The following is a 21,570-nucleotide window of genomic DNA, read 5'->3' as shown; positions in this document are numbered from 1 at the left end:
TCAGTTCATGATATATAGTGTCAGTCTATGATATATAGTGTCAGGCTATGATATATAAGGTGTCAGTCTATGATATATTGTGTCAGTCTATGATATATAAGGTGTCAGTTCATGATATATAAGGTGTCAGTCTATGATATATAAGGTGTCAGTTCATGATATATAGTGTCAGTCTATGATATATAAGGTGTCAGTTCATGATATATTGTGTCAGTCTATGATATATAAGGTGTCAGTTCATGATATATAGTGTCAGTCTATGATATATAAGGTGTCAGTCTATGATATATAAGGTGTCAGTCCATGATATATTGTGTCAGTCTATGATATATTAGGTGTCAGTTCATGATATATAGTGTCAGTCTATGATATATAGTGTCAGTCTATGATATATAAGGTGTCAGTCTATGATATATTGTGTCAGTCTATGATATATAAGGTGTCAGTTCATGATATATAGTGTCAGTCTATGATATATAAGGTGTCAGTCTATGATATATAAGGTGTATATCTATGATGTATAAGGTGTCAGTCTATGATGTATAAGGTGTCAGTCCATGATATATAGTGTCAGTCTATGATATATAAGGTGTCAGTCCATGATATATAGTGTCAGTCTATGATATATAAGGTGTCAGTCTATGATATATAAGGTGTCAGTCTATGATATATAAGGTGTCAGTCCATGATATATAAGGTGTCAGTCCATGATATATAGTGTCAGTCTATGATATATAAGGTGTCAGTCTATGATATATAAGGTGTCAGTCTATGATATATAAGGTGTCAGTCCATGATATATAGTGTCAGTCTATGATATATAAGGTGTCAGTCTATGATATATAAGGTGTCAGTCCATGATATATTGTGTCAGTCTATGATATATAAGGTGTCAGTCTATGATATATAAGGTGTCAGTCTATGATATATAAGGTGTCAGTCTATGATATATAAGGTGTCAGTCCATGATATATAGTGTCAGTCTATGATATATAAGGTGTCAGTCTATGATATATAAGGTGTATATCTATGATGTATAAGGTGTCAGTCTATGATGTATAAGTTGTCAGTCCATGATATATTGTGTCAGTCTATGATATATAAGGTGTCAGTCCATGATATATAGTGTCAGTCTATGATATATAAGGTGTCAGTCTATGATATATAAGGTGTATATCTATGATGTATAAGGTGTCAGTCTATGATGTATAAGTTGTCAGTCCATGATATATTGTGTCAGTCTATGATATATAAGGTGTCAGTCCATGATATATAGTGTCAGTCTATGATATATAAGGTGTCAGTCTATGATATATAAGGTGTATATCTATGATGTATAAGGTGTCAGTCTATGATGTATAAGTTGTCAGTCCATGATATATTGTGTCAGTCTATGATATATAAGGTGTCAGTCCATGATATATAAGGTGTCAGTCTATGATATATAAGGTGTATATCTATGATGTATAAGGTGTCAGTCTATGATGTATAAGGTGTCAGTTCATGATATATAGTGTCAGTCTATGATAAATAAAGTGTCCGTCCATGATATATAGTGTCAGTCTATGATATATAAGGTGTCAGTCCATGATATATATCTCACACCTTGGAATAAAATATTGAAGATCATTTATAGCTTGTATTGACATTTTTCACAAGATGCTCTGTTTTGTTTTAAATATATATATTAAAGATTTAGCAAATGTATATTATAATCCAGTTCAAGTAAGGCAAAGCTCCACTTCTGAAGCTCCTTTGTGTCTCATCCCCCCAGCCCCTTCATGTGTCTCCTTCCAGCTCTTCCATGTGTCTCATTCTCCCCTTCCAGCACCTCCATGTGTCTGATTCTGCCTCCAGCTCCTCCATGTGTCTCAATTTCCCCCCAGCCCCTCCACGTGTCTCATTTCCTCCCCCAGCCCCTTCATGTGTCTCCTTCCCCTTCCAGCTCTTCCATGTGTCTCATTCTCCCCTTCCAGCCCCTCCATGTCTCTGATTCCCCCTAGCCTCTCTGCTTCTCATTCCCCACTAGCACCTTGTCTCATTCCCCTTTAGCCCCTCCATGTGTCTCATCCCACCTTTGCCCCTCCATGTGTCTCATTTCCCCCAAGCCTCTCTGCTTCTCATTCCCCCTTAGCCCCTCCATGTGTCTCATTCCCCCTTAGCCCCTCCACGAGTCTCATTCCCCCATAGCCCCTCCATGTGTCTCATTCCCTCTTAGCCCCTCCATGTGTCTCATTCCCCCTTAGCCCCTCCATGTGTCTCATTCCCCCTTAGCCCCTCCATGTGTCTCATTCCCCCTTAGCCCCTCCATGTGTCTCATTCCCCCTTAGCCCCTCCATGTGTCTCATTCGCCCATAGCCCCTCCATGTATCTCATTCGCCCATAGTCCCTCCATGTGTCTCATTCCCCCATAGCCCCTCCATGTGTCTCATTCCCCCTTAGCCCCTCCATGTGTCTCATTCCCCCTTGGCCCCTCCATGTGTCTCATTCCCCCTTAGCCCCTCCATGTGTCTCATTCGCCCATAGCCCCTCCATCTGTCTCATTCCCCCTTAGCCCCTCCATGTGTCTCATTCCCCCATAGCCCCTCCATCTGTCTCATTCCCCCTTAGCCCCTCCATGTGTCTCATTCCCCCCAGCCCCTCCATGTATCTAATTTCCCCCCCCCCTAGCCGCTCTGCTTCTCATTCCCCACTAGCCCCTTGTCTCATTCCCCCTTAGCCCCTCCATTTGTCTCTCCCCCATCCCACTCCCATACCTGCTCTGTACCTCTATGTAGCGTGGCTGAGCAGACGCAGTGCAGTGACTGACAGGAGGGGAGAGCTGTGCTGACTGCCAGGTGATAAGGACAGAGCTTATACCAATGATGGACAGGGAGGTAAGATGGAGGCGCCTAGTTACAGGATAAAGATGTGTGGATCACTACATTTAATTTTGTTTTCTGCACCTCATGAATACACATTTGTTAAATGTACGGATAAGTAAACATTGTCTTAAAAATCTAGGGAAGTGACAGCTCCCAATTAAATGTTTTTACACATTAATAAGTGTGTAACCCTAAAAGAAGAAAAATTATACATCTGTGTCTTGTGAGAAATCGTGGTTTGCTTAAAAAGCAGTGATACCTTATAAATATGCAATGAGATCATACATTGTAAAACGTCTGAAGGATGGAGACACCCAATGCTCATTCCTGTCTTATTGGCCATAAATTATCTTAATTATTCCAAATTCATTACTGAATACTCCTTTCTTGTAAGTATTATTCTTTTTAATTGTCATTTAGCTCTTTATCTGATTTAGCTCTCTACCTGATTATTTGAAATGCTGGGTGGAAGAATCAGTCCTGTTACACAGCGCACTATGAAGTTACAGGGGGATAAATGCTTCTAGAAACGGTAGTAAATGCATGGACAAGCCCTCCAGCAGAGGTAACAGAATATAGTACAATAGGGAAATTCAAGATTCATATAGCAGCACCGAGTAAAGGGAAATGTTCCATATTCAATATAATTTTCTTTTCTTCATTAATCACCCTAGTAGAATCAAATTATGAGTTAGCTCTTTCCTCAAAACAGAAATGGCAGGATATAATCTGTGATAAAGGACTATAAGAGCAAACCGCGTTTTACGTAACAAACTCCACCACACTGTAAAGATTCTTCTTGATGTAGATTGATCAGTAAAAGAAAATTACAGTAAGTCTGTAACACTTTTTTTCTTTATTCTTGACCAAGCTATGGTAACATTAACTACTTGGTAATTCGAGACCGAATCCTGTCTGTGCTGTTTGAATGGAAGATAGGCTTCCAAAAGGGAACATCAAACTCCATCCCCTCAATGTAACGAACCCTGAAGGGTGTTGGCAGAACTCTAAGCATTCTATCGAAAAGATACACAAGAAGCCTTCAGAAACCCAACTTCTGGACCATGCCCCCGTGTTAGCCAAGCATCAGATACATCTTGGCCATCACAGACGAAAATAGTTCAAGATAGTCGGGTGTATAAAATGAATCATCGTTTATGTTTAATGCCTAAAAAGGTCAAATTCGGACATTAAGACATCACCCATCAGCCCATCACACACTTTCTATGCAAGGTAAACAACACTGGTTAGAATAAAAGGAACGGGGTGATAAAAAAAACCAAAATGATCCACCTATAATTGGAAAAGGTTTAACCCCTTAAGGACACATGACATGCGTGACATGTCATGATTCCCTTTTATTCCAGAAGTTAGGTCCTTAAGGGGTTAAACTGGAGACTAGAGACTGATCCTGGATCAACAGAGACAGCAAATAAATTCACAAACACGATCTGAACTTTTAAATAAATTGTGCATTGACAACCATAAGATTACAAAAATCCCATCCTGTCAGGAAAAAAATAGATAGGCCCTGATTTTGAATAGACCTGTATTGACACCCCATGACCATGGAGACTCCATGATCAAACTGCCCAGATAATAATTTTTATATTTGCAAAGTTCCATTTGCCCCCATAAAAGATAGTTTAGAGGTATCATTGCAGGGACCGAAAGGAAAGATAGGCTACATCACACTTAAAGGGTAGAACAAAGACCATCTGATATGGAGTAAGTAGACCTCTTTATACCTCTCATTTCTGCTGTGAGGATAGGAGCTAACCCATCAGTTACTTCTTTGATGGCTTGATCAGGAAATTAGGAATTAGATTATATTACATCTGTTTTAGTGGAGGCATTAAATTACACCCCACTTGGACATAGTCCCCATCTGCAAATTTACCCTAAATTGTGTAAACCCAAACCGTCTAGAAATTAATATTTTTGTGTGTGTGATGGTTATTCTAGTGGAGTTTTGCACTGAACTGGATCATACAAAGAATGCTAATTTTAGGCACAAGTAACTAGGCCAATAGTTCAGTTGGAGAGTTTTTCCATTTCAACTATTTTTGGGGAAAAAAATACATCTGTTGACCTTGGTGGACTTCCATATGGCAGGTGCTTATTTAAATGGTGCTACCAATGGTTTAATGGCACAAGTGAGACATTTGTTAAAAGAATTTTGGGCAGCTGTTGGTCTGCATGCCTTGAATGCACAGTATGTAATTGTATACCTGGCTTATTAGAAAAAAATGTGTATGGACAAGGGAGTCCTAATAACAGACATCTAATATTGCACTTTAACTCCGCCCGCCCCCCCCCCCCCCCGCGCTAACCCCTCCCCCTCCCAAGGAATAACAAGTACTCTGCATACTCTTGGATTTAACCAAATTAGCAGCTGCTAAATAAATTAAACATTAACAGTACACAACCCAGGTTTATACTAATTAATGAATATAAATGCAGATTACCAATATGCAATCTGTGGAATCACCTCTAGCCCCCCAGGAGTAGGGTTGCCCCAGTCATAAACCTTAAGACATACCACTATCCTTGCAGAGTTGATTATACAGAGTATTTGGTCACTATTCAGCATGGCTTATTTGGCAACATATCTGGTTGCAACACTTTCTTTTGTTTTTGTTTTGCTTTTTTATTTAGTTTTGGGTTGCCTTTTACTTATGGCGAAGGTGTCTTTAGCGAATCGGCCCCATCTTGAGAGTAAAACAGCTTTAGGACCTATCCCAAGGCATCAAATACCAAACAGTTGGCTGTGGAGTATGTGTTCAGGGGACAGATTGCCAAAATCTTTGCCAAATCCTTCTGTAATCCTTTGGTGTACTCCTTTACATGTGGCAATTTTTAAGTTGACTTCTTCTGGATCCTTGGGTGGAGAGTTGGTGTTATTTTTGTGGCACGATTGGGGCACTTAAGGGATAACCACCAGGGATAGTTACTGTCCGTTATCTGTGATAGTGCAGGTTCCCCAGCTGCTCAGACCGGGGTTGTCCTCCGATTTATTACATTGATGCTCATGCCGTCCTTTAGCTCTTTCTGGAAGCAGTTGTGGACTTGCAGGAAACTGGCCTCATGGTCGGGGTTGAAGCTGGCAGCCGTTGTGATTTTTAATGGTTCCCTGGAAAGCGTGTACATGGAAATCTCACTCATGGGGATTGCATTCATGCCACCTGGAGACACATCCCGGGATGGAGAAGGTTCTGTAGATCTGGAACTGGATCTTGATCGCCTCCGTCTGTATCTATAGCTCGGCATCCTGGCATAGGGGGAGGATGAAGAGGTTTTAATGAACTCTCTTCTGGATTTAAACCTCAGCTCTTTGTTCCTTTCAATATAAATATTTACAGCCAAAACCCCTATAGTCTCTGCCACGATGAAGGACAAAGCCCCAAAATAAAAGGACCAGCCATAGTTGTAATGATTTTTTTTGTCTTCATCCTTTTTATCACTGGGATCCCCTGCGTTGCTCGATATGTACACAATAATCCCAATAATGTTGCTGAGCCCTGTAAAGTGAATAACAAAATAATTATCTCTGTAGGTCCGATGATAACCTTCTGTATTAAGTTAGAACATTGTGTTCAGCCAACAGGAGAAGAACAAGACGGTAATTTCATCTCCCATTGGTTGTTCACAGGGCACCATTGTTATTGGTCCAGAGCTGTCAACCTTTAGAATACTTAATTTCTTACACCTACTGGTGTATTATAAAATATTTAACTATCTTCTATATGTTGGAAGAAAGTAAAACCTTACACTTTAAAAAGTATGAGATTTATGGACACTTACAGTAAGGGCTATTCACTAAAAAGCAACATTTTGTAAATTAAACCTGAATGACAATATCTGGTCTTCATGTTGCCTTTGGGATTCATCTTGCTAAAATTCTGAGTTTACTGAATAACCCTTTAGGTTTGTATTTCATTTTTCTTTTCTTGTATTGATCCAAACTGTTGATGGAACACTCTACACATCATAACTGTTATCACTCATTGTAATGTACGTAGAATGGAGCTACGGTTAAGTATGTTTTCTCTGTCCCCTACTTTTTCTGGAAAGCCATTTTAGAAATGCTTGACAAATAAACATGGATCTCCTTGGCCCTCATATGCCGACCCCTCTTCAGGCATACTGATCATTCAGAAACTACTACTGATCAATGTATTAATAACCATATATATTATCTGTCTTATCTGTTTAGATAGAGCGATAGACAGATTGGATAATCTGTCATTTTGAATCCTCTGTCTGTGAAATTCTCAACTCACCGTCTAATTATATCATCTATTTTTTTTAAATTTTTGACTGATTTATGTTTTGAAGGAAAAATGGTGACGTTTGAGGAGGTTTTCTGAGTACCCATAGTAAATGGCCTGATTATATCAAGCAATTATGAGGTCACAAGGGTGACTGATGACATCACAGGAAGGAATAAAGGATTGTGTAGATTTAGAATACTGGCATTTGTGGAAGGAATGAGAGGGTGGTTGGAACAGAGACAACCAAATACACAGAGAATCTGTCACCCCGGTGAGAATCAGTTATTGTAAGTAACAACTTTTCTTGTACTCAAAGTACTACAGACAGAAGCACTAATATGGAGGATACGTGAGGCTGTCATGGAACATGGAGGCACTTCCTTAAAGGAAAGGTAGCATAAAAAGGTACTGGCTTACAGGAAGGCTAATATATGGAGATAATGGCTTACAGGAAGGCTAATATACGGAGGTAATGGCTTAGAGGAAGGGTAGTATACGGAGGTAATGGCTTACAGGAAGGGTAGTATATGGAGGTAATGGCTTAGAGGAAGGGTAGTATATGGAGGTAATGGCTTAGAGGAAGGGTAGTATATGGAGGTACTGGCTTAGAGGAAGGGTAGTATATGGAGGTAATGGCTTAGAGGAAGGGTAGTATATGGAGGTAATGGCTTAGAGGAAGGGTAGTATATGGAGGTACTGGCTTAGAGGAAGGTTAGTATACAGAGGTACTGGCTTAGAGGAAGGTTAGTATATGGAGGTACTGGCTTAGAGGAAGGGTAGTATATGGAGGTAATGGCTTAGAGGAAGGTTAGTATATGGAGGTAATGGCTTAGAGGAAGGGTAGTATATGGAGGTAATGGCTTAGAGGAAGGGTAGTATATGGAGGTACTGGCTTAGAGGAAGGGTAGTATATGGAGGTAATGGCTAAGAGGAAGGTTAGTATACGGAGGTAATGGCTTAGAGGAAGGGTAGTATATGGAGGTAATGGCTTAGAGGAAGGGTAGTATATGGCGGTAATGGCTTAGAGGAAGGGTAGTATATGGAGGTAATGGCTTAGAGGAAGGGTAGTATATGGAGGTAATGGCTTAGAGGAAGGGTAGTATATGGAGTTACTGGCTTAGAGGAAGGGTAGTATATGGAGGTAATGGCTTAGAGGAAGGGTAGTATATGGAGGTAATGGCTTAGAGGAAGGGTAGTATATGGAGGTACTGGCTTAGAGGAAGGGTAGTATATGGAGGTAATGGCTTAGAGGAAGGGTAGTATATGGAGGTAATGGCTTAGAGGAAGGCTAGTATATGGAGGTAATGGCTTACAGGAAGGTTAGTATATGGAGGTAATGGCTTAGAGGAAGGGTAGTAAATGGAGGTAATGGCTTAGAGGAAGGCTAGTATATGGAGGTAATGGCTTAGAGGAAGGGTAGTATATGGAGGTACTGGCTTACAGGAAGGGTAGTATATGGAGGTAATGGCTTACAGAAAGGGTAGTATATGGAGGTAATGGCTTAGAGGAAGGCTAGTATATGGAGGTACTGGCTTAGAGGAAGGCTAGTATATGGAGGTAATGGCTTACAGGAAGGGTAGTATATGGAGGTAATGGCTTACAGAAAGGGTAGTATATGGAGGTAATGGCTTAGAGGAAGGCTAGTATATGGAGGTAATGGCTTAGAGGAAGGCTAGTATATGGAGGTAATGGCTTAGAGGAAGGGTAGTATATGGAGGTAATGGCTTAGAGGAAGGGTAGTATATGGAGGTAATGGCTTAGAGGAAGGTTAGTATACAGAGGTACTGGCTTAGAGGAAGGCTAGTATATGGAGGTAATGGCTTAGAGGAAGGGTAGTATATGGAGGTAATGGCTTAGAGGAAGGTTAGTATACAGAGGTACTGGCTTAGAGGAAGGCTAGTATATGGAGGTAATGGCTTAGAGGAATGGTAGTATATGGAGGTAATGGCTTAGAGGAAGGCTAGTATATGGAGGTAATGGCTTAGAGGAAGGGTAGTATATGGAGGTAATGGCTTAGAGGAAGGGTAGTATATGGAGGTAATGGCTTAGAGGAAGGGTAGTATATGAGGGTAATGGCTTAGAGGAAGGTTAGTATACAGAGGTACTGGCTTAGAGGAAGGCTAGTATATGGAGGTAATGGCTTAGAGGAAGGCTAGTATATGGAGGTAATGGCTTAGAGGAAGGGTAGTATATGGAGGTAATGGCTTACAGGAAGGTTAGTATATGGAGGTAATGGCTTAGAGGAAGGGTAGTATATGGAGGTAATGGCTTAGAGGAAGGGTAGTATATGGAGGTAATGGCTTAGAGGAAGGGTAGTATATGGAGGTAATGGCTTAGAGGAAGGGTAGTATATGGAGGTAATGGCTTACAGAAAGGGTAGTATATGGAGGTAATGGCTTAGAGGAAGGGTAGTATATGGAGGTAATGGCTTAGAGGAAGGCTAGTATATGGAGGTAATGGCTTAGAGGAAGGGTAGTATATGGAGGTAATGGCTTAGAGGAAGGGTAGTATATGGAGGTAATGGCTTAGAGGAAGGATAGTATACAGAGGTACTGGCTTAGAGGAAGGCTAGTATATGGAGGTAATGGCTTAGAGGAAGGTTAGTATACAGAGGTACTGGCTTAGAGGAAGGCTAGTATATGGAGGTAATGGCTTAGAGGAAGGGTAGTATATGGAGGTAATGGCTTAGAGGAAGGGTAGTATATGGAGGTAATGGCTTAGAGGAAGGGTAGTATATGGAGGTAATGGCTTAGAGGAAGGGTAGTATATGGAGGTAATGGCTTAGAGGAAGGGTAGTATACAGAGGTACTGGCTTAGAGGAAGGCTAGTATATGGAGGTAATGGCTTAGAGGAAGGCTAGTATATGGAGGTAATGGCTTAGAGGAAGGTTAGTATACAGAGGTACTGGCTTAGAGGAAGGCTAGTATATGGAGGTAATGGCTTAGAGGAAGGGTAGTATATGGAGGTAATGGCTTAGAGGAAGGGTAGTATATGGAGGTAATGGCTTAGAGGAAGGGTAGTATATGGAGGTAATGGCTTAGAGGAAGGTTAGTATACAGAGGTACTGGCTTAGAGGAAGGGTAGTATATGGAGGTAATGGCTTAGAGGAAGGGTAGTATATGGAGGTAATGGCTTAGAGGAAGGCTAGTATATGGAGGTAATGGCTTAGAGGAAGGGTAGTATATGGAGGTAATGGCTTAGAGGAAGGCTAGTATATGGAGGTAATGGCTTAGAGGAAGGGTAGTATATGGAGGTAATGGCTTAGAGGAAGGCTAGTATATGGAGGTAATGGCTTAGAGGAAGGGTAGTATATGGAGGTAATGGCTTAGATAGAGGAAGGGTAGTATATGGAGGTAGTGGTTTACAGGAAGGTTAGTATATGGAGGTACTGGCTTAGAGGAAGGGTAGTATATGGAGGTAATGGCTTAGAGGAAGGGTAGTATATGGAGGTCATGGCTTAGAGGAAGGGCAGTATATGGAGGTAATGGCTTAGAGGAAGAGTAGTATATGGAGGTAATGGCTTAGAGGAAGGGTAGTATATGGAGGTAATGGCTTACAGAAAGGGTAGTATATGGAGGTAATGGCTTACAGAAAGGGTAGTATATGGAGGTAATGGCTTAGAGGAAGGGTAGTATACGGAGGCAATGGCTTACAGGAAGGCTAGTATATGGAGTTAATGGCTTAGAGGAAGGCTAGTATATGGAGGTAATGGCTTAGAGGAAGGGTAGTATATGGAGGTAATGGCTTAGAGGAAGGGTAGTATATGGAGGTAATGGCTTAGAGGAAGGCTAGTATATGGAGGTAATGGCTTAGAGGAAGGGTAGTATATGGAGGTAATGGCTTAGAGGAAGGGCAGTATACGGAGGTAATGGCTTACAGGAAGGCTAATATATGGAGGTAATGGCTTAGAGGAAGGGTAGTATATGGAGGTAATGGCTTAGAGGAAGGGCAGTATATGGAGGTAATGGCTTAGAGGAAGGGTAGTATATGGAGGTAATGGCTTAGAGGAAGGATAGTATATGGAGGTAATGGCTTAGAGGAAGGTTAGTATACGGAGGTACTGGCTTAGAGGAAGGGTAGTATATGGAGGTAATGGCTTAGAGGAAGGTTAGTATTTGGAGGTAATGGCTTAGAGGAAGGGTAGTATATGGAGGTAATGGCTTAGAGGAAGGGTAGTATATGGAGGTAATGGCTTAGAGGAAGGTTAGTATACAGAGGTACTGGCTTAGAGGAAGGGTAGTATATGGAGGTAATGGCTTAGAGGAAGGGTAGTATATGGAGGTAATGGCTTACAGGAAGGGTAGTATATGGAGGTAATGGCTTAGAGGAAGGCTAGTATATGGAGGTAATGGCTTAGAGGAAGGGTAGTATATGGAGGTAATGGCTTAGAGGAAGGGTAGTATATGGAGGTAATGGCTTAGAGGAAGGGCAGTATATGGAGGTAATGGCTTAGAGGAAGGGTAGTATATGGAGGTAATGGCTTACAGAAAGGGTAGTATATGGAGGTAATGGCTTACAGAAAGGGTAGTATATGGAGGTAATGGCTTAGAAGAAGGGTAGTATACGGAGGTAATGGCTTACAGGAAAGCTAATATATGGAGGTAATGGCTTAGAGGAAGGGTAGTATATGGAGGTAATGGCTTAGAGGAAGGGTAGTATATGGAGGTAATGGCTTAGAGGAAGGGTAGTATATGGAGGTAATGGCTTAGAGGAAGGGTAGTATATGGAGGTAATGGCTTAGAGGAAGGGTAGTATATTGAGGTAATGGCTTAGAGGAAGGTTAGTATATGGAGGTAATGGCTTAGAGGAAGGGTAGTATATGGAGGTAATGGCTTAGAGGAAGGTTAGTATACAGAGGTACTGGCTTAGAGGAAGGGTAGTATATGGAGGTAATGGCTTAGAGGAAGGCTAGTATATGGAGGTAATGGCTTAGAGGAAGGGTAGTATATGAAGGTAATGGCTTAGAGGAAGGCTAGTATATGGAGGTAATGGCTTAGAGGAAGGCTAGTATATGGAGGTAATGGCTTAGAGGAAGGGTAGTATATGGAGGTAATGGCTTAGAGGAAGGCTAGTATATGGAGGTAATGGCTTAGAGGAAGGCTAGTATATGGAGGTAATGGCTTAGACGAATGGTAGTATATGGAGGTAATGGCTTAGATAGAGGAAGGGTAGTATATGGAGGTAGTGGTTTACTGGAAGGTTAGTATATGGAGGTACTGGCTTAGAGGAAGGGTAGTATATGGAGGTAATGGCTTAGAGGAAGGGTAGTATATGGAGGTAATGGCTTAGAGGAAGGGCAGTATATGGAGGTAATGGCTTAGAGGAAGGGTAGTATATGGAGGTAATGGCTTAGAGGAAGGGTAGTATATGGAGGTAATGGCTTACAGAAAGGGTAGTATATGGAGGTAATGGCTTACAGAAAGGGTAGTATATGGAGGTAATGGCTTAGAGGAAGGGTAGTATATGGAGGTAATGGCTTAGAGGAAGGGCAGTATATGGAGGTAATGGCTTAGAGGAAGGGTAGTATATGGAGGTAATGGCTTAGAGGAAGGGTAGTATATGGAGGTAATGGCTTACAGAAAGGGTAGTATATGGAGGTAATGGCTTACAGAAAGGGTAGTATATGGAGGTAATGGCTTAGAGGAAGGGTAGTATATGGAGGTAATGGCTTAGAGGAAGGGCAGTATATGGAGGTAATGGCTTAGAGGAAGGCTAGTATATGGAGGTAATGGCTTAGAGGAAGGGTAGTATATGGAGGTAATGGCTTAGAGGAAGGCTAGTATATGGAGGTAATGGCTTAGAGGAAGGTTAGTATATGGAGGTAATGGCTTAGAGGAAGGGTAGTATATGGAGGTAATGGCTTACAGGAAGGCTAATATACGGAGGTAATGGCTTAGAAGAAGGGTAGTATACGGAGGTAATGGCTTACAGGAAGGCTAATATATGGAGGTAATGGCTTAGAGGAAGGGTAGTATATGGAGGTAATGGCTTAGAGGAAGGGTAGTATATGGAGGTAATGGCTTAGAGGAAGGGTAGTATATGGAGGTAATGGCTTAGAGGAAGGTTAGTATACAGTGGTACTGGCTTAGAGGAAGGGTATTTTATGGAGGTAATGGCTTACAGAAAGGGTAGTATATGGAGGTAATGGCTTACAGAAAGGGTAGTATATGGAGGTAATGGCTTAGAGGAAGGGTAGTATATGGAGGTAATGGCTTACAGAAAGGGTAGTATATGGAGGTAATGGCTTAGAGGAAGGGTAGTATATGGAGGTACTGGCTTACAGGAAGTATTGTATATGGAGGTAATGGCTTAGAGGAAGGTTAGTATATGGAGGTAATGGCTTAGAGGAAGGGTAGTATATGGAGGTAATGGCTTAGAGGAAGGGTAGTATATGGAGGCACTGGCTTAGAGGAAGGGTAGTATATGGAGGTAATGGCTTAGAGGAAGGGTGGTCTATGGAGGTAATGGCTTACAGAAAGGGTAGTATATGGAGGTAATGGCCTAGAGGAAGGTTATTATATGGAGGTACTGGCTTACAGGAAGGCTAATATATGGAGGTAATGGCTTAGAGGAAGGGTAGTATATGGAGGTACTGGCTTAGAGGAAGGGTAGTATATGGCGGTACTGGCTTAGAGGAAGGGTATTATATGGAGGTACTGGCTTACAGGAAGGCTAATATATGGAGGTAATGGCTTAGAGGAAGGGTAGTATATGGAGGTACTGGCTTAGAGGAAGGGTAGTATATGGAGGTAATGGCTTAGAGGAAGGGTGGTATATGGAGGTAATGGCTTACAGAAAGGGTAGTATATGGAGGTAATGGCTTAGAGGAAGGGTAGTATATGGAGGTACTGGCTTACAGGAAGGCTAATATATGGAGGTAATGGCTTAGAGGAAGGGTAGTATATGGAGGTAATGGCTTAGAGGAAGGGTAGTATATGGAGGTACTGGCTTAGAGGAAGGGTAGTATATGGAGGTACTGGCTTAGAGGAAGGGTAGTATACGGATGTACTGGCTTAGAGGAAGGGTAGTATATGGAGGTAATGGCTTACAGGAAGGGTAATATATGGAGGTAATGGCTCAGAGGAAGTTTAGTATATGGAGGTAATGGCTTAGAGGAAGGGCAGTATATGGAGGTAATGGCTTAGAGGAAGGGTAGTATATGGAGGTAATGGCTTAGAGGAAGGGTAGTATATAGAGGTAATGGCTTACAGGAAGGGTAGTATATGGAGGTACTGGTTTAGAGGAAGGGTAGTATATGGAGGTAATGGCTTAGAGGAAGGGCAGTATATGGAGGTACTGGCTTAGAGGAAGGGTAGTATATGGAGGTACTGGCTTAGAGGAAGGGTAGTATATGGAGGTAATGGCTTACAGGAAGGGTATTATATGGAGGTACTGGCTTAGAGGAAGGTTAGTATATGGAGGTACTGGCTTAGAGGAAGGTTAATATATGGAGGTAATGGCTTAGAGGAAGGTTAGTATATGGAGGTAATGGCTTAGAGGAAGGGTAGTATTTGGAGGTACTGGCTTAGAGGAAGGGTAGTATTTGGAGGTACTGGCTTAGAGGAAGGGTAGTATATGGAGGTACTGGCTTAGAGGAAGGGTAGTATTTGGAGGTACTGGCTTAGAGGAAGGGTAATATATGGAGGTACTGGCTTAGAGGAAGGGTAGTATATGGAGGTACTGGCTTAGAGGAAGGGTAGTATATGGAGGTACTGGCTTAGAGGAAGGGTAGTATATGGAGGTACTGGCTTACAGGAAAGCTAATATATGGACGTAATGGCTTAGAGGAAGGGTAGTATACGGAGGTACTGGCTTAGAGGAAGGGTAGTATATGGAGGTAATGGCTTACAGGAAGGGTAATATATGGAGGTAATGGCTCAGAGGAAGGTTAGTGTATGGAGGTAATGGCTTAGAGGAAGGGTAGTATATAGAGGTACTGGCTTAGAGGAAGGGTAGTATATGGAGGTAATGGCTTAGAGGAAGGGCAGTATATGGAGGTAATGGCTTAGAGGAAGGGTAGTATATGGAGGTAATGGCTTAGAGGAAGGGTAGTATATGGAGGTAATAGCTTACAGGAAGGGCAGTATATGGAGGTAATGGCTTAGAGGAAGGGTAGTATATAGAGGTAATGGCTTACAGGAAGGGTAGTATATGGAGGTACTGGTTTAGAGGAAGGGTAGTATATGGAGGTAATGGCTTAGAGGAAGGGTAGTATATGGAGGTACTGGCTTAGAGGAAGGGTAGTATATGGAGGTAATGGCTTAGAGGAAGGGTGGAATATGGAGGTAATGGCTTACAGAAAGGGTAGTATATGGAGGTAATGGCTTAGAGGAAGGGTAGTATATGGAGGTACTGGCTTACAGGAAAGCTAATATATGGACGTAATGGCTTAGAGGAAGGGTAGTATACGGAGGTACTGGCTTAGAGGAAGGGTAGTATATCGAGGTAATGGCTTAGAGGAAGGGTAGTATATGGAGGTACTGGCTTACAGGAAGGCTAATATATGGAGGTAATGGCTTAGAGGAAGGGTAGTATATGGAGGTACTGGCTTAGAGGAAGGGTAGTATATGGAGGTACTGGCTTAGAGGAAGGGTAGTATATGGAGGTAATGGTTTACAGGAAGGGTAGTATATGGAGCTACTGGCTTAGAGGAAGGTTAGTATATGGAGGTAGTGGCTTACAGGAAGGGTAGTATGTGGAGGTAATGGCTTAGAGGAAGGTTAGTTTATGGAGGTAGTGGCTTACAGGAAGGGTAGTATATGGAGGTAATGGCTTTGAGGAAGGGTAGTATATGGAGGTAGTGATTTACAGGAAGGGTAGTATATGGAGGTAATGACTTAGAGGAAGGTTAGTATATGGAGGTAATGGCTTAGAGGAAGGTTAGTATATGGAGGTAGTGATTTACAGGAAGGGTAGTATATGGAGGTACTGGCTTAGAGGAAGGCTAGTATATGGAGGTAATGGCTTAGAGGAAGTGTAGTATATGGAGGTAATGGTTTAGACTGAGGGAAGGGTGTGGTGAACAGAACCTCGCCACGGGCTCCTGGAGGAGCCTGCTTGCCAACCTCCTGCCTCATGACTATGGGCCTTGCAATATAGCTTGCCCAATGCACTTTAAAAGGCTCTGTTCATGTGATTTATGTACTTTTGTACTCCAGAAAGAGAGACCGACCGTTAGCTCTAATTCCCTGGAACTGTTTTGGGCATAGGACCATGTGCATGGTCGGTCAAAATTATGACCTCCATGAAAATCCCGAACCCCTGAACCGATCTGAGTGATTTTTGGATATGTTCTTCCCTCAGATCGTGGGGTTCTGAACAAGCTAAGTTTTGTCATATTATGCTCCCCCTCCCCCCTGTTATTACGTTACTCACCAGCTGCTACAAACAGTATCCCGGCGCTGAGTATGATGTTATTCCTTCGGCTGTAAATCCGCCCTGCACCAATGCACAGCCCTCCAAGTAACAGCAAGATGGTGCTCAGGATTGGGAAGACACTGGAGGCGCGAACAATTCCTAAAATTAGAAAAAATTACAGTCACTCATTACCATATCCTCACTGTACTATGAGTTTTATTGCAGTGGAGCTCTGTAATACTCTCATACACATTGCACATTACAGTGAGTTTTATTGCAGTGGAGCTCTGTAATACTTTTATACGCATTCCAAGCTCCTATAAAAGTGGGAAACACCAGGAGAGGAAAGAGAGATTTGTTTCAAAGAATGAATGTCAGGGTTATTAACTAACGTGAGGGTTCAAGGTGAATTCAACAAGACTTTAAACTTTAAAGGGACTCTCCAGTGCCAGGAAAACATATCCGTCAGCCGGCTGTGGAGACCTAATGCGCAGGCGCGGAAATGGCCGCGCAAGTGCATTTGACCTCCCCATAGGAAAGCATTATTCAATGCTTTCCTATGGGGATTCCGGCAACGCTGGAGGTCCTCATGCATAGCGTGAGGACTTCCAGCGTCGTCTAAAACACTTTTCATGTTCTATGAACACAGAAGTCCCTCTAGTGGCTGTCTGATAGAGGAGGAGGACTTAACCCTGCAAGGTAATTATTTCAGTTTATGAAATCTGCAATAATTACACATGCAGGGTTAAAGGTGGTGGGAGTTGGCACCCAGACCACTCCAATGGGCAGAAGTGGTCTGGGTGCCTGGAGTGTCCCTTTAAGATCAAAATAGCTGAACTTTAAAAATTCTGTTAGTCACCTTGCTTTCAGTTTAGCTACCCTGGCCTTAAATCTGAATATCACCTTGAATACTCACTTTAGTAAATAACTCTGTATATTATTTTATTATTATTTATATAGCGCCATCAGATTCCGTAGCGCTGTACAATGGGATCTCCTAAGTAAACATTACATCTCAGAGCCACACGTGCATGTTTCCATTAATTGGAATGTTTTGGTTGTGTATGAATTCCGTCTCCGAATATAAGCGTCTGTTCTTATCCTCATCTCACCTCTGTGGCGTGCATTGGTTGATGTTAATTATTCCACCACGTTGAATTCTGTGAAATGCATGTTTGAGAAGCACCTCGACACTGCCTTGCTAGAAGGGCGCTGAGTCGGATTATTGCCAGCTGCCTCCCGCCCAGATAAGGCAACGCTTGGGATTTACACCCTGTCAAGAGTTACTGTCCCCAAATACCATGATTATTAACTTCAATCCCTTAACGCACTTAGGGCAACAAGGGCACCAGGCTGTACTGTTATCACGCTATCTCTTTCGATGTAGGAGAAATGAATCATGCCAGTTTAACAACAACAAAAATCGTTTTATAAAAAAAAAAAAAAATTACATAAATTGGTGATTTGTACGGGTGACGTGCTGTGAGAAGCAATGCAATCCTGAAGCCATGGGCAGTAGAGCCTGTGCCACCGCAGTGGGCAGCAAAGCCTGTATGGGGGCTCTGGGCAGTGATACCCATTGTGATTGGCGATACTCATACTGGTTTTGCACAAGATGTTGCCAGTTCCTGACTTTATTTTGTTTCAAGGTGTTAAATACCATTTTTTGGGGGACTCTTGATGACTTTTAGGAAGAACGTTGTGTTTGGTAAAATGTCTCTATGATTCTTCAGAGTATTCTCTTATTTTCCTTAAAAGCCAGACGAGCAGGCATAGGGAGCTTTTCTGCAGAAAGTGGTCAGATGAAGTGGAAAGGTATTGTAACAAACCTTCCTGTGACACCTATTGATTTTAAGAGCCAGATTTGTGCTATTTCAGGATCTCGCGCAGGGTACATCTCATATTGTGCGTTTGTCTAATGCTTTTTATTCTTCTTCTGCACTCCCAGGGCACAATTAGAAAAAGTGTGAAAAAAATGATAAAGTACGTAATCCGAGAAATCTAGAGCGTGTTCTGAAAAGTGTTCTGTATTTAATGTGTCCGTAATGTGCATGTTGTGTATGAAGGTGTAATCTGTGCATGATTTTTTAATATATCTATAATGTGTTATGAATAATGTGTTCTGCATAATGGTGTGTGCATAGTATATTTTTATATGTACATACATGCATATCTTCTAAGGCTTCCTCTTTGGACAAAGCCCTCTCTCCTCGCCACACAGCAGTAAAACATACAGCAATGTGTGGTGTGTGTATCACAGAGCTCCATAGCAATAAAACTCACAATAATGTGCAATAGCATTGTGTGCGGTGTTGTCCATGTAGCATTTCGGAGTTCTGGATTTTGGACGTCCGGCCAATGGTCTAAAACTCGTGATTCAGGAGAAACCGCATGCACAAGTCTTAACGAGTAAAGTGTGTGATTTTATCATAGAGCTCCAGAACAATATAACTTCTACTTGCATATTACTGTGTGTTGGATTATTTGGAGCTCTGTGATACACTGTACGCACAACACATTGTTAGAGTTCAGAACTCTAGAGAAGGTTTCTCCAAACTCTGTCTCTGCAGGTGTTGCTGGACTGACCCCCCCCCCCCCCCCATGATTCTCTGGCCATCTTTCATTTAAAGAATCATGGGAGTTTTAGTTCATCAACATCTGGAGGGCCAGAGTTTGCAGAATCCTGCTCTAAAGCAAAAAAACACACTCTATATTAGTAATGTTCAGTGTGACGATGCAAAGAGTGTATCACAGAGCATCACAGCAATATTACTCCTAGATTGTCGGCGCGTTTTGAGCAGGGCTCTCGCGGCATTTTCCGTCTACTTTATTTCATCTTTATACTATTGTCTTCTATGTATCTCCGGTGTATAAACTATGTAGGAATACTTTATGCTGTATAGATGGTAATTCTATCCGTATGACTGAACTATACCTTTTTGTTGATGTATCTTGGCTTACTATTGGGAGTCAAAGCGAGTTTTTACGTTTGTGTTTTTTTTTTCTTTCTTATTTTTTATTTATTTATATATCTTAAGTTTAATACACAATACAAGAAAGTATATTATTCTTGAATGTGTTTCTCTGAAGTCATCAGGAATTTGTGTTAATGTGATTTTTGTAGCACAAAGAATCAGCAGGGGTGTGAGCAGCGTAGAGAAACATGTCTGTGGTTCGAAATGACTTTGAACCAATTTAAAAGGTTTGGTCCAATCCTTTGATCAGCTTTTCTACAATGCCCAGTCGTCTTTCTTGGTAACAATACCCTTTGCCAACAAGTGAGGTGTTGCAGCCATATAAAGTCTGCATGAGATGAAGTCAGCAGATTAACCCACCCTACCCCACTGAGTCTGTTTAAAAAGGTGTTCTATCCAAAAGTGAAATGAAATGAGCTCAATTTGATTATACACTGTATGGACAAAGGTATAGGAACACACCTCTTATTGAATTCAGGTGTTTCAATAAAACCCATTGCTACAGGTGTATAAAACCCATTGCTACAAACATTTGTGGGGGGGGGGGGGGGGAATTGGTTGTTTGAATAGCTCTGGGAATTCCAGCGTGGTACTGTGAGAGGATGCCACCTGTACAGTAATTCAGTTTGTAAAAACTCATCCCTGCTAGATATACCAAGGTCAAATTTAAGTGGTATTATTGGAAAGTGGAAGCGTTTAGGAACAGCAGCAACTCCGCCACCAAGCGGAAGACCATGGAAAGTCACAAAGTGCTGAGGCGCATGGTATGTAAAAGTCGCTCTGCTGATTCCATAGTTGAAGCATTCTAAGCTTCCACTGGCATTAAAATCTGCATAAAAACTGTGTGGTGGGAGCTTGATTGAATGGGTTTCCATGGCCGAGCAGCTGCATGCAAGCCTTACATCACCAAGTACAATGCCGAGCATCGGATCGAGTGGTGTTAAGCATGCAGCCACTGGATTCTGGAGCGGTGGACACATGTTCTGTGGAGTGACAAATCACACTTCTCTGCCATGAGTCTGCAGAGCAAATCTTGGTTTGGTGGATGCTAAGAGAACGTTGCCTGACTGTATTGTGCCAACTGTAAAGTTTGGTGGAGGAGGGATAACGGTATGGGCTGTCTTTTAGGGGTTGGGCTAGGTGCCTAACTTCCATTGAAGGGAACTCTTAATGCTTCAGCATATGAAGATATTTTGGACAATGCTATGCTTTCAACTTTGTGGGAACAGTTTGGGGAAGGCCCTTTTATATTCCAACATGACTGTGCCCCAGAGCACAAAGCAAGTTCTATAAAGATATGGTTGGATGTTTGGTGTGAAAGAATTTGACAGACCCGCACTGCGGCCGATCTCAACCCCATTGAACACCTTTGGGATGAACTGGAACGGAGATTGCAAGCCAGGCCTTCTCTTCCAACATCAATGCCTGACCTCACAAATGCTCTACCGGATGAGGTGGTAAAGATTTCCACAGAAAACACCCCAAAATCTTGTAGAAAGCCTACCGATATTAACGTCTATGCATTTAGAATGTGAAGTCATAAAAGTCCCTGTTGGTGTAATAGGTGTCACAATACTTTTGTCCATATAGTGTGTGTGTGTGTAGATATTTTATTGCCGACCGTTTACAGAAATCCTTCAAATGCAAAGCAGATTATTATTATTATTAATTTATATCTGGCTCGGCAAAGATTTATAACGTATCATATAACATTCTATAACCACCCTCACCTTCAAAACCCCAACCAGCATTTGTGCCAACTTAATTTAGTAAGGAGATTATCTACTTGAGAATTCTATTTTTGATGACGATTTGCCCTTCTAATTATGTTTTAGACCCAATTTGGCTCATTTTAGTTACAGTGGGCTTGTGATGATCTGTGCCCAGGCCATTCGTTTGTTTTTCATATAAAGTAGCCTCTTGCTATGTCAGGATAGGACACTAATGACAGGTCCACTGAGACACCCATTTTAAATGACATTCCTTGTTTTAGAGAAAAGCCGTCCATCTCTACAAGAATGTATTGCCCCGTAGTTGATGCCTTTTCCATAATTTTCACATTAACCTCGCTTTCTAACCCGAGTACTATAAACTCACTCA

The 21,570-nt window shown here is 41.8% G+C and overlaps 1 protein-coding gene across 1 annotated transcript in view; it reads right to left on the bottom strand.

The window, feature by feature from the left end:
• Positions 1-4,299: 4,299 nt before the first annotated feature.
• The window catches only part of CACNG4 (calcium voltage-gated channel auxiliary subunit gamma 4), a 55,448-nt gene continuing 38,177 nt past the window's right edge, over positions 4,300-21,570 (bottom strand). Inside the window, exons 3-5 of the mRNA XM_063453387.1 lie at positions 16,514-16,654; positions 5,198-6,385; positions 4,300-5,159 (exon numbers count right to left, since the gene is read on the bottom strand). Coding sequence (XP_063309457.1) covers positions 5,856-6,385; positions 16,514-16,654 — 671 coding nt within the window. The 3' untranslated portion in view covers positions 4,300-5,159; positions 5,198-5,855. The remainder of the gene's footprint in view (positions 5,160-5,197; positions 6,386-16,513; positions 16,655-21,570) is intronic.

This window comes from Pelobates fuscus, chromosome 5 (genome assembly GCF_036172605.1).
Source record: "Pelobates fuscus isolate aPelFus1 chromosome 5, aPelFus1.pri, whole genome shotgun sequence".
In the NCBI taxonomy this organism is placed as follows: Eukaryota; Metazoa; Chordata; class Amphibia; order Anura; family Pelobatidae; genus Pelobates; species Pelobates fuscus.
The sequence above is the reverse complement of the archived record's forward strand: the minus strand, read 5'-3'. Positions and strand labels throughout refer to the sequence as shown.